The sequence below is a fragment of the Palaemon carinicauda genome, chromosome 3 (assembly GCF_036898095.1).
Source record: "Palaemon carinicauda isolate YSFRI2023 chromosome 3, ASM3689809v2, whole genome shotgun sequence".
Classification (NCBI taxonomy): Eukaryota; Metazoa; Arthropoda; class Malacostraca; order Decapoda; family Palaemonidae; genus Palaemon; species Palaemon carinicauda.
This window is the reverse complement of record NC_090727.1, coordinates 173238361-173253360: the sequence shown is the minus strand read 5'-3', so window position 1 is coordinate 173253360 and position 15000 is coordinate 173238361. Positions and strand designations below refer to the sequence as shown.

The 15000-nt window shown below is 31.8% G+C and overlaps 1 protein-coding gene and 1 pseudogene across 1 annotated transcript in view; one reads left to right on the top strand and one right to left on the bottom strand.

Moving 5' to 3' along the window:
* The window catches only part of LOC137638069 (uncharacterized), a 25678-nt gene extending 16400 nt beyond the window's left edge, over positions 1 to 9278 (top strand). The window contains exons 2-8 of the mRNA XM_068370163.1: positions 1667 to 1781; positions 1933 to 2050; positions 2585 to 2728; positions 4485 to 4685; positions 4978 to 5139; positions 6994 to 7167; positions 8833 to 9278. Of these exons, the coding sequence (XP_068226264.1) occupies positions 1720 to 1781; positions 1933 to 2050; positions 2585 to 2728; positions 4485 to 4685; positions 4978 to 5139; positions 6994 to 7167; positions 8833 to 9093 (1122 nt within the window). The 5' untranslated portion in view covers positions 1667 to 1719 and the 3' untranslated portion in view covers positions 9094 to 9278. The remainder of the gene's footprint in view (positions 1 to 1666; positions 1782 to 1932; positions 2051 to 2584; positions 2729 to 4484; positions 4686 to 4977; positions 5140 to 6993; positions 7168 to 8832) is intronic.
* A 2108-nt stretch (positions 9279 to 11386) lies between these two features.
* LOC137635385 (uncharacterized) overlaps positions 11387 to 15000 on the bottom strand; it is a 9472-nt pseudogene continuing 5858 nt past the window's right edge.

Sequence of the window (15000 nt, the reverse complement as noted above, 5' to 3'; positions counted from 1 at the left end):
ACTGTATGTATATATATATATATATATATATATATATATATATATATATATATATATATATATATATATTTATATATATATATACTGTATGTATATATATATATATATATATATATATATATATATATATATATATATATATATATATATATATATATATATATATATATATATAAAATTGTATAAATATATATATATATATATATATATATATATATATATATATATATATATATATATATATATATATATATATATATATATATATATATATATATAAACAGTATAGTTTACTATCAAAATATAGTTTTCTGTAAAGAAAAGACCTCACAAGATAAAATATACTGGGAGACTACGATATATTTCAGCGTGTTGAGTATGGATATTTCTTACCATTTTCTACAATACTCTTGTATGAAAATAAAAACGGTTGAAGGAAGTGTAGTAATTAAAATTAGCTTTTATGATGAAAGAATATATTTGGAAAATACAATAAATGGTTATCATGTGGTAAAAATCTACTACAATTGAACAAGTTCTACGAGCAAAGTTATGACTTCATGTGATGCCTCTCGCTAATTCTTCTGCCATAGTTAAGGTAGGATTCTATATGTGATTTTTATAACAAATGTACGCAACATGTAATAATTATACAAAATAAATATTACAATAAAGTTCGCAATATTTGAATGAGACTAAAATTGTTTGCAAGTTATGTGTCAGAGAATACTCTTTTTGCTACTCAATTATAATCCTGGTAATTATTTGAGAAATAAATTCTTATTACTTTACGATGAAGGTAGGGGGGGGGGGGTGCGGTTATAGATAAAATGAAATAATATTATGCAGATTCATTATCATTATAAGAAATAGGTTTAAGCAAAAATATCCTCTGCAATTCTGTGTTTTAGACTGCTACGTTGTAGTAAAATGTTAGCTTTCAAAATACTAGTTCACTTATTTGATTATATTTCTATCCCATTATTTATTTCCATTCTCAGTATTTGTCTTCATATAGTTATATGTATGTATATATATATATATATATATATATATATATATATATATATATATATATATACATATGTATATATATATATATATATATATATATATATATATATATATATATATATATATATATATATATATATATATATATATATATATATATATATACATGCATGCACACACACACACACACACACACACACACACACACATATATATATATATATATATATATATATATATATATATATATATATATATATATATATACACACACACACACACACACACACACATATATATATATATATATATATATATATATATATATATATATATATATATATATATATATATGATTATACATGCGTGTGTGTGTGTATGTGTGTTCATATATCTATCAATTCAGGCATTTCTGCGTTTGTTGATTCGTTCATTAATTCACCTACTTATTAATTCGTCTTTTCATTTAATCTCAACAACATCTGTATTTTAGTATATTATATATTTTTGTAATCACATAAGAGCACCTGGTGGAAAATATTTAGTTGAGTCAAAAGTATTTTGGGATTGTTTTTAAAAGAATGGCTGCCTTTCTTAAATCTGACTAACATCAATTATTACATCTTTAATTTCTCTTAAATGAACCATTCAGGTGAGGATTGTGTGTGGAACAAAGACGAAGACTATCCAGAGAAGCCTCCACTTATGCTGGACGCCTACTTTAATATAATACTACCTGTAATAGAAGAAGGAAAAAGAATTGTCAGGTATGCCCTATAACTACTACTATTACTACCACTACTACTATTGCTACAACACCTGAATATTTATTAATTGTAAAGTCATTACATTTGGTAACTATAGCTTCTGCAGCTGACTTTTAATACAATTTTTAATCATATTCTATGATTGGTTCAGAGTACCAGGAAAGAGTGGCATTACCCTTGCATGCCCTGGCAGTCAAATAGCCGGACTTGGGAAGGAAGGAATTCAAGCAAAGTGTTCCGGTGGTCAGTCTCTTGCTGTGGACGGAAAGGTAAAATAGACTTCTGGGGACCCAAGGCTGCTCAGCACAAATTTTTTATGCGCTGCTACCGCAAGAGCCCGTGGGCCCCTTATTTTAAGTCTGTCACTCATATAGCAGCCCAAAATCATCCTAGGATTTTCGGTCCTAGAAAGATGAATTTAGTTCGTATCCTAATTTCAACCTGACCTGACTTAATTAACATATGTTTGCACAGTGTTTGAAATATTAAAGGCTGAATTAGCTCAGTGAGGAAATGAAAACATTAAATGTATAAACTATATGAAAAGTAATGAATAAAGAATGTGAAATATCTTAGATCAGTAATAACATTTAAACAGATGTCATATATAAATTATGAAGAGAGACACATGTCACGGTAAGATATGGTATTTATGTTTGGTGTTCCAATTTCTGTAAAATATTTCTGAAGTGTATTTCCTGAGTATGATCCGGTTAGAAACTATCATTTTGACTACCGAACTATCATAAACGGCCTAATAACAAGTTTACAGTTAAATTGTTGATGTGTTTCTCCTCCTGTAGGATATGACACTGAAGGATCTCAGCTGCACTAAGAAGCCGAAGGAATCCATTAAAAGAGACGCCGGGAAATGCGGTGAAGGAGGAACTGGAGTCCTAGAGATCATTGGCTTCGAAATATCCGTTCTTGATCGGTTCCTTGAAGTGGTTGGTTATTTTGCTTTTAGTTTTACTGCTTGGTTTATACCCGGTGTTAGGACCGATCTTTAAAATGAAGATATTTTCTTCCTGTTTGCTGGGAAACGTAAATGTGGTTATAAATGCTTTCGATAATTAACGATTTATTTGTAATCTATTCATATTTCGGATTTAACTATTCAAAGATCAATAATAATAATAATAATAATAATAATAATAATAATAATAATAATAATAATAATAAACGTTATTATTCGATCTCTAGACCTATAAAGAAAAATTAAGAGAGAGAGAGAGAGAGAGAGAGAGAGAGAGAGAGAGAGAGAGAGAGAGAGAGAGAGAGAGAGAGAGAGAGAGAGAGAGAGAGAGTCGATAATACGCGTGCCCTTAAATCAGATGTAATTTCGGATAGAAAAGAATTTTAGTCGATCGTATGGCCATCATACTCCTTGTTTGTGTATGTCACTTACAAAAAGAAAAATATAATGCTAACTTGATATAACGTTAAACTGGTCTCCGTTGTTCTTGCTATTACTAGAAGACACAATAAATGTTGCTGAAATATGTATCACAATCCAAAGTAATAATTATAATCTTTTACTTTTTATAACTTGTTACGGTTTGGAACACTGGAAGCCAATGGGTGTTTTTGACAAACCTTAGTAAAATTTGTGCGACGTTAACCTTCGGCTTGTGGCACCAGTTATTCATATCAACAATGAAATTAATAACTTTATATTGATGCTAATGTGACTCTGGTTACTCATAATGATTATCGACTAGTCAAATTAACCCCTTCACTATCTTTTAAAATGAAAAGATTTGAAATATTTACTTATGGTACTTAAGTTACTCATGATTTTAATATAATAAACTCAACGGCTCTAGCACCTGTATATAGAGAGAAAGAACTTGAAATGTAATGTAAATTATAAACTGTTTAAATCAACACATATCCTGCCTATATCCATAGAGAAAGGGATGGAAATGTATCCCAATGTGACTATAATATTGTTCGTACTGATAACGGTATGAAATAACTAGTCTACGTGACCCGTCAACAATGACGGCTAAATATTTAGGCAAATCGCGCACATACACAGATTCACCCTCTTCCAACTCTCTTCCTTTCCTAACTACCACACGGCAATTTGGGCAATTAGTAAGAGAGTGTCGTTTCCGATTGGTTGCCGCTTAGCATGACAAGAAATATATATATATATATATATATATATATATATATATATATATATATATATATATATATATATATATATATGTATATATATACATATATATATATATATATATATATATATATATGTATAAATACATGTATATATATATATATATATATATATATATATATATATATATATATATATACATCTATATATATGTGTGTATATATACACACACATATATATATACATAAATACACACACGTATATATATATATATATATATATATATATATATATATATATATATATATATATATTCACAAACATTATTAATATAAGTATATATATACATACATATATATATATATATATATATATATATATATATATATATATATATATATATATATATATATATATATATATATATATATTCATATTCCTCTATATATTTATATATTTAGCCAGACACTTGCTCTTGACTATATATGGGAGATAAACGCTTCCGTTAATATGCAAAAGAGAGAAGTCTTTTGCACATATTTTAATCCTCTTATTCACTAACCCACACTGCTCATTAGATTGATATATGCTATGACATCCGCCAAGAGACCAACCTGTATTCCAAGCACATCATTCACGGGAGGAACATCGCTGCGAAGGACATCGATGATAAGCGTCCTCCTTTCAAGGCTTCCAAAGGATTCTTTAACATTTCAATAAGCAAATCCTATTCAGTGAAAACACAAAAAAGCCTTATGCAGGATATTCTCGACAGTAAAGTAAGTGGTTTACTAGAGTCTATCTGCCTATTTATTTACCTAATGAGATACATATTGTGAATGTGATTTATCTTTATAAATTTTACGTCATATACACGTCTATAGAGAAATATACAGTTTAGCTTTACCATTTTGGTAGGTCTAGGAAAATGTTAGCTTACAAATACCGAAGCATTACAATTTTAAAAGCCTATGTAAAGATGTTATGGTTTTGATAGAAAAAAAGATGATCAATAAATGAATGATATAATAATCATGCAAATCAATCAATAAATAAATGTTTCCTCCAAAGAAACTGGCAGCCAACATCATCGACTTCAGCAAGCAGTACTATTTTGCTAAAGGCCACATGGCCCCGGATGCTGATTTCGTGACGGAGGCAGAGCAAGATGCCACTTATTACTATATCAACGCCGTTCCTCAGTGGCAAGCCTTCAACAATGGCAACTGGAAGGTTAGCGTTTCTTCTCTCAGCAGCTAAATCTCCATCACTCGCAACTAGCTTCTTTCCTTTTAGCAGCTAAGCAATCAATAATAGCAAATGGAAGGTAAGTGTCTCTACTCTCAGCAGATAAGCATTCAATAATAGCAACTGGAAGGTAAGTGTCTCTCCTCTCAGCAGATAAGCATTTAATAATAGCATCTATAAGGTAAGTGTCTCTCCTCTCAGCAGCTAAACATTCAATAATAGCAACTATAAGGTAAGTCTCTCTCTTCTCAGTAGCTAAGCATTCAATAATAGCAACTATAAGGTAAGTGTCTCTCTTCTCTGTAGCTAAGCATTCAATAATAGCAACTATAAGGTAAGTGTCTCTACTCTCAGCAGATAAGCATTCAATAATAGCAACAATAAGGTAAGTGTCTCTCCTCTCAGCAGATAAGCATTCAATAATAGCAACTATAAAGTAAGTGTCTCTCCTCTCAGCAGCTAAGCATTCAATAATAGCAAATGGAAGGTAATCATCTCTCTTCTCAGTAGCTAAACTTTCAACAATGGCAACTAAACTGGAAGACAAGCTTATCTCTCTCGTACCGCAGTTAAACCTTCAACAGCTGCTGCTAGTAAATGAATATTAATCTCCTTAGTACATATCCTACACTGTAAAAACCGGAGAGTTCCAGAGTCCTTAGCGATAGACTTATGACAGCAGCAGCTAGAAAGTAAGCTCCACTATCCGTATTGGCAGATCAGTTAGAAGTAGGCAAATTCCATTTACTCCCAGTGACTGGGCTTTCACTTTTGCAACTGGAAAGAAAAACACAATCCTTTTTGGTAACCTTTTAATAATAGTAAGAGGGATATAAGTTCCATGATTCTCATTAACAGGACTTTGATTACATTGGAAGGGAAGACTGACTACTCAATGGCGGCCCTTCGATTAAAAATACAAAAAATAAATAACATTCCTTCCATAAACAGGCCTACAATGTTGATAGCTGCAAAATGTTTCATTGTCCTTAGTGGTAGAAAGCGTGTCCCTCTTTTCTGTAACTAAAAATTGTCTTATCACATTAATATGAGGCTTTCAGCAATAGCAAGGGGAAAGTAAATGTTACCGCCCTCAGTACAGGCCATTAGAAATATAAATTGAAGAGTAATTTCTACACTAGATGGACAATGATGATAATTGAGAGATAAGACTTCGTCTTCTAAACGGCAACCACTCAATATCAGCAAAAAGAAAGAGGTAAGTGTTACGACCACCAATACTAGTGACAGGTATTTAACAACCATAACTAGAAAGTAAGCCTTCAATCCTTCGTGTTTACACTTCAACAAAGGCAACTATGTAGGTTTCTACCCCTCAGTGACATCCTTGTAGCGATTGTGATTTGTGAGTTTAAATCCCTTTGCTTAGTGTTAGAGCTTTCACAACTGCAACTGGAAGGCAATTCTCGCTATCGTTAGTTGCAGCCTTTCAGCAACAATGTCTGGAAACAAACCATTAGTGAAGTTAGATCTGGCACTGAATCTGGAATTTAAGCCATGAAGTCACAATCTTCACTGTGATAGTTATTAATCATAAGAACGGAACGTTAAGACCTTTCATCTCACTGTATTAAAATGAGGTGCCAATCTCCTGTACGAGTATTCAAGCCAGTCAAAGGATAGATAGATCTGATCACAAGCTTTGATATCATTATTCTGTGTCTAAACTGATTTGTGCAAATTATATTACGTGTCCAAAAAATATAATGGTTTCGTAGAAAAAAAAGAATGTATAAAAACCTACATGTACATTACCCATTATTCACGTTACACATATAATTTTGATGGTGCAAGAGACCCAACTCTTGGTCTTTTCAGTATCTTGAATACGCAACTAGGGACTTGGCCAATGAACGTGGCACTGATTTTGCCATCTACAGCGGAAGTTGGGGAACGTTAGAGTTGGACGATGTTAATGGTAACCCTGTAGAGGTTTACCTAGGTCTCTCCTGGAAGCAAAAGGTGGTGCCAGCACCGGCTCTCACCTGGAAGGTAAGTGTATATTTGACTTTATTCCTCCAAAATAAATATTATATAAGTTTCAAGTAATAGTTTCTGAAAATGTTCTCAGTCTGTCCGGAGCTTTTCTAGGCATAGTTCTTGCAAAACAACGAAAATCTCATAAATAGGAGGTAATAAAAATGAAGATTGTAGTGAGTTAGCTATATATATGTCATATTGAATGATCACATACATATACATGTATAATTATATACATGCTCGTCATACCAAAGTACTTTGAATGCAGTTCAGCCTTTCCTCTTAAGAGTTCTTTTTTTTCATTATAATATAAAGCTAGAAATCAGTGACTTGAATTAAGACGTCCAATGATTATCCATATATTCAGACCTTAGAAGCTGATTTCTACCACCTATCGACATCTGTTCTGTGATGGATGAAGTCGTGCTTTATATACTAAGATGATTGTATTTATACAGAGTTCAGTACTACAAAAGACATGTAGCTTAAAGGAGATATGGTTAAAAAAACGAGTAAAGAAATACTGAATAGGGGTAAAATGTTGCATAATGGTAAAATATGACACGAATGAAAACAGATGGAGTAATATGGAAGAACAGAGTAGCTTTCGACAAGAAAAAGGATGTCCGGGAATTAAAGTATTTTTAATGGCTTTTGTAATATTCCACCTCTATGAAGCAGAGCATCACTTATTTCGGTGTTAAGTCAAACTCTTCCTTTTTTTTTTCCCTTGTATAGTTTTCTTTGAACCGAGGCTAGTTTAATGACATTAGTTTGCCAGTACCAATGGCCTTTAAATCTTTAGAGATTTTTATCTGATAGAAAAGATGAGTTAATGAACGATGAGGCCAGTTAGCTTAACCATAGTAGAAATAGTTTAGAAAGTTAAGTATTAGTAAGAGTTGTGTAAATGAACAGAGATTGTGTGAGGAAAAAGAAGAAATAAGAACCTATCTCTGAGTCTACTAACAAAATTGCGAGAATCATTCCCATTACGAGAGGTTATAAACGAGCAACAGTAAAGTAAATATTTTTACCTGCTCATGAATTCTGGTGGTTGTTTTTTTTCAGTTATGCGTTGACTCATTTCTTTTCGGGCCTTGCTCCAAGGTGTTATTTATGGCATCAGATAGCTCTATCAATATGATTTAAACTTCACTTTCCTCAAGAAAGGGAATTAACCATTCGTTGTAGCTTTCTCTTTTATCCTTGGTTCTCATCGACATGAAAAAAGTTTATGCTTCAAAGTCATAACACCCCCTTTTGAAATATTAGTCACATGATTTTAAGTAACTCAAAGAAAAACCTTTACAACAAAACTTGGAAAATAAGGAACGGAAATTCTTAAACTTATCGCCAGTTCTGCCGACATAAACCAAATTCACAATGAGAAATTTACTGAGTATTCACAAAATATATAGCACCGGTTATTGTAACACAAATTCTAGTATTTTTATGAAAGTTATCTTGAATAACAAACATAATACGAGTAAAGATATGTACAGCTCTTTTTCTCGACATGTTTGTTTTTAAGGTCAACCAGAAAAAAACATTTTAACTTCTTCTCGACTCCCCTTCTTAGACCAAGCAGTGAAGGCATTTATAATCTTATTTCCTCTTCTTATAAGGTCAAACAGTAAAGACTTTTACATCTCTTTTCCCGACACATCTTCTCAGGTCATCCACGAGGAAGTCAGCAACAGGGCAATTGCAATAGTCGGTATTAACAACCCTCATCTGACGTCCAACCCTGCTCTGCTTTGTAAGGACATCTGCTCAGATGTCCCGTGGATTGACTTTGACGTCACTGACCTGGGTCACGGGTACACATACTGCTGCTCGGTCAGTGACCTAAGAAATGCCATACCCATCATCCCTGACCTAGGTCCTGTTTGTTTACTAGACAACAAGAATTCTTCTTCTGCAGGATGTTGTTAGGAAGGCATTTGGAGGTTAATATCTTGCATACACAAATGCTGGATGTTGTTCTAATTTTTTTCCTTTATATTTGTTTGCAATATATATTGTTTGGCTATTTTTAATCTTTTTTTTGTTGAGGTCTCTTTAACTTGTGCATTGCAGTTGTAATAGATTTTAAATATTAATGGTGATGATGAAAAGTTTGCTATAATGATTGTAATAATATGATATAATAATAATGATTATAATGATGATAACAATCATGAAATTAATAATGATCTTGATAATAATAGCAATGAAAATTATAATAATTTTGAAATCAATTATGATAAAGATAACAATAATAACATTTCATCAGATCTTGTGAGTATTATTACATATAAACATTTATTTAGCAGAATTTACATTTAGATATACACAGAAACTTTGATAAAATGTTTAAAGAAAAATTCTAATGATGCAGTCTATGACGACGATAGAAAATAATGGACCACAGGAAAATTAAAGAATACGAGTTTTACCAACTAATCAAATTAGTTACCTTTCAAGCTCGACTTTTTATCCTTAAATTGGTAAGAGCCCAAAACGCTTCTTGTAAATACCGTTATGGTAATGATGAAAATTATCGCTGAGGAATTGTATATAATTGTGAACGTAATTCCCAGAATTACTTATGATCAAAATTTCTTAAACAGGTTTCTAATACTGTAATAAACAGCAAAATATATAAAAGGGAGAAAAATAATCCATTTACATATTCTTGTTTATTAAAAATCATACAATAAATAAGACAATAAATAACAATTAGATTAAAATGTAGTGAAGGGTACCAGACCCTTGCTTTCATAATGACAGGAGAGGGGCAGAGGACAGGATGTACAGTGGGGATGATACATATATATATATATATATATATATATATATATATATATATATATATATATATATATATATATATATATATATATTTATATATATATATATATATATGTATATATATATATATATATATATATATTTATATATATATATATATATGTATATATATATATATATATATATATATATATATATATATATATATATATATATATATATATATATATATATATATATATATATATATATATATATATATATATATATATATATATATCTATCCATATATGTATGTATTCATATGTATAATGTATAGACATTATATATATATATATATATATATATATATATATATATATATATATATATATATATATATATATATATATATATATATATATATATATATATATATATATATATATATATATATATATATATATATATACAGTATATATGCTGACACAGGCAGAAAAGAGTGAGAGACAGAAAACTGGGCATCTACAATGAAATTATGATGTTAGAAAATCAATTTTGTACATGAAAAAGAAAGAAAATAAACAAACATTCACAATAAAATCTGCAATCAGTCAATGAGTCTCCCGTGTAGTAACCATTCTCTCACAGTGCTAACATAATTCATTCACAAAATGAACAGCAATCAGTTGTTGTAACATTTTAATTACGCTCAAAGTTTTTCATAAAAAGAAGAATTCACTGAAATAGCAAATGAAAACAAACATAATAAAAAGAGAGCCCACATCAATTTTTTTCGCATCCTGAAACGATAATAAATTTAAATGTACACTTTATAAAATCGTAAATATTTTTAATTGAAACATTTTTAGTGGATGGATTTCTATACAGATATAGTACAATACTTTAGCCTCGCTATTGTAGGAACTCTTGAAATGGCTGACTACAGGACAAATTTCAGTAAAGATGAATCTATCTTTCTCTTATGTCGATTACGTCTCAAAGCTGCTTGCATAAGTAATTTGAGTTAATTGTACACACTACATAAATATTATGAAATAAATAATGACTGTTTATATATATATATATATATATATATATATATATATATATATATATATATATATATATATATATATATATATATATATATATACCACGAAGAAAAAAGCAGAAGCAATAGTCCTGATCGGTTTCGCCTATCAATCTGTTTTCAACAAAACCGGTAACAACTAGACGCTTTATTCCTATTATTAGTCATATTATAAATAGGCCCATAGCACACACACTCACACACACACACACACACACACACACATATATATATATATATATATTCATATATATATATATATATATATATATATATATATATATATATATATATATATATATATATATATATATATATATATATATATATATATATATATATATATATATATATATGATCACCCACTCACACTCCGTAAATACATGGGCAAACATTAGTCAAATCCACACGTACTGTTTATAAACCAAGCAGGGACTATCTTACTTCAAATTTCATGTAGAATGGTTTCCAGATGCCTAGAGAAGGTTTGTCCCAAGAAAGCAAATATTCTAATACAACATCAACAAATGGATGGCCATAGGTCATTCAAGTCAACTACAAGAGAGCAATAAAGTAAAAGCGAAACTCGCATTCAGGTGAGAACCATTTCCTCGGTTATCTTGAAGAACTCGACTTAATGTACTGTGCATCACATATTCATTCACATACAACATAAGGTTCGATTTAATAGATACATGTTCACAGAAGTGTTGAAACTGAGCAATTAGTTCAATGAAGGCAACAACTTAAAAATTTACATGATGGAAATATACACATTTCTGAAGATAAATCGACAAAAAGGCCTATTTTCCTATTGTAGGATGAGAAGAGATAACCCAATTCCTTCAAAGCTCCCTTAACCACCGGTAGATCAAGTATGAATCTTGTCTGTAACCCGTCAGATGATTTGCAGTTGAACGCATCTGTAATCGATGTGGAATGTATGCGGGAATTCCATGTATGTACTACTTTCTATCCATCAGATACATCGTCAAACCATTTTCTGAAGATCTAGAGATAACACCAAAAGTTGTGAGCCTCACAAATGGAAGCTGTGTTCCCGAGAAATTTCTAGAGAAACATTACTTTTTATGATGAGGGAGGAAAGGGTTAAATAGTTCTTGTTTATACGCGACAAATCTTAATTTATTACGAAAATGCCCTTGGATCAACTTGTGGAAAGAGCTTTTGCATATATCTAATCCACTTAAGATGATTATGTAATTACATAGCAGGGAGTGTTATTTACAGGAGTGAAGCGTGATTTTATGAAAGAAATCTAGATCCAAACAGCATGACATCCTACACTTTTGGCATAAAATTTTAAAGAGCAAGAGAAGTCTTATAAGGACTTTTGGAATCTGCAGCTATTGTACTTCTTCTATGCCAGTCAGCAAAACTCACATTGTTTGGAATGCTTTAACCTTAAGCAATTGAATGGCATTAGAAGGGTAAGCAATGCCATATCATAGTGACTTTGATACAACGAATTATAAAAGCTGTTAGATAGAGAGATAGCGAGAAGAATTTCATATGCACTATGAAGAAGGAATTACATGTAGCTAATTATCCCTCTGGTATTTACCAGAAATACATCGTGAAAGAAATTATTTGGCATTTGCGCTTGGAAATTTGATTTCATCAGATGTATGTACTTGATTAATCTATTTTCATATAATTGTAACAGACCTGCCACTATTACCCTTGTTCATTCAGTATATCAGATGTCAAACAATTGGCATTTACAATAACAATGATATTGTTTTAATTTGGCATGGAAGCCTTTGAACATGGATTAAAGTTTACACTGTACAAAAAGCTAAAACCTGCTTAATTCAGTGTCACTGAGTATGGCCAGGAAGATGACCACGGATGAACTGTGCCATACTGAAGGCAATTATGGGATTTTGATGAGGATGAGGAGCTGCTGGAGACTCAGCAGAGTCTTTCTGCAATTGTCGGTGGTGGCACATGAAGCCAGCAACTAGAACAGAGATCACAGTGCACATGGCAAGTAAAACAAACAGAGCGGAAAATCCTGGTGCTGGGAGGCACACACCATAGACAACATCCTCTCTGTGCCCCTTGAACACAGTGACACTGTCGTCCTTAGCTGGGGTAAACTCCAAATCAGCTTCAGATATAACCTGGTAGTTGGTGGTGACACCAATGTCTGCCTCTCTGGCATGACGATCCAGTACCACTTCACGACGTCGCCGGCGGCGTAAATTTCTTGGACCCCATGGGAAGTCTTCGGAGTATTTGGGGAGTTCAATGGATTCTTCTCCTGTAAGAGGAGAGTCCATCAGATACAATTCTGCTGAACGTTGGTTTGGAATTATGACTGGTCCACTTCTTTGGAATGGACTCTGGGCACGTTCTAGATTATTCTGGCCAAAGTTAAAATTGCTAGGAACTGGGTCAGAGGGAGCTCCATAATTATCAGCGAGGGACTGAGGGGGTTGACTGTAATCTCCGATAGGGTTGCCAGCTGTGGGTTTCTGACAGTGGTCAGGACAACCAAAACGGCAGATTTCGACTTTACAGCGAATGTGGACAGCCATAGAATCTGGGAACTTGAACGCATGGAAATGTGCATACGTGAGCACTGTAGCACGTCCATCGTTGTTTCTGAGTTTCATAAACCTTGAAATCATTTTTGGTCGAAGAACACAGCCATGTTCATCGCTGAGATAAATGGGAGGATTTGAGCCATCTGATGCTTCACAAGATTTCACTCTCATGTCAAATTCCCCTGTAAAAGGTAAAGCAAATTAGACCAGGAGAGAAATTAACTGAAAAAAAAATGCTTCACTATGATACTGACATAAAGTATAATTATCTGCTTCATTCATTGCCGGTCATTTCTTTACATTGTATGATTATATTCAAATGAAATTCATTATAACTGTTACTTATCAGTTCTATATACATTTAATACTGTTGTCTTTCATGCAGTACTTTCACAACCTTTACTAATGGGATATTCAGACAAAAGCAAAAAATAAATTCTCTTACCAGCCTGGTCATTGATAGCCACCACCATTGTCAGAGTAGAGCCGAGGGGAACGATACCAGTAACAGGAGAGGCCCAAGGTCCTTTCCCATCTTGAATCTCCATCCAACAGTCTACGTTGTCACCTGTCACGGACATACACATTTTGTGAATCTAAATTGTTCTCTTTCTGTTACAGATTACTAAAGGAACCCTCAACCCCAAACTTTTTTCAGTTGTTGAAAATAATATAAAATAAGATTGAATTTAAGCCTGCTTCAGTTTTCCTCTTTAATAGGTGACGAAACTAAAAACAAAATGCCCCCAAAAGTAAGTTATCTTTAGGTATTGGTCCTTGGGTATATCAATATAAGGATCTGCCCTCTTATGTTTACCCATGATTTATTGTTGTGTACTATCAGCTTTTAGTAGTTACAACTACGTAACTACCAATTATTGGAAGAAAAAAAGGAAGGCTCTAAATTCTTAAGTTCTAAACTCATAAAGAATAAATAGAGAAGAGATCTCTAGAATGTAAACATACCTCTGAAGTTGAGTTCAACGACTTCTAGATCGGCAATGACCATGGGAGGCTTACTGGCTGTCTCTCATAATCATTGTACCATTCACAACGGAGACGCTTCGCTTCATCCCACACCTGAAGTTAAAGAATGATGCTACATCAACTTGACCATATGAGCCAAACATTAGAAACCCTTTTTTTTTTTCCTTTGCGCATACTTCCATACTTGCCTTCTAAAAAATAGAAATCTAAAACAAATTTTTTTTTTATTAATGCTCCCGATTATTTTCCATGATTATTAATTCAAACCGTGCTATTTGTTTATTTGTTTATTTGCAGTACATCTAAAGAAGTTATTGATAGACAACTTTGATGGAAGGTTTGATTAATGGTTAAACTATGAATTTATTAGATTACAATGGCAATCCATATCGGGATTGGGATCAACATAGAATTTAG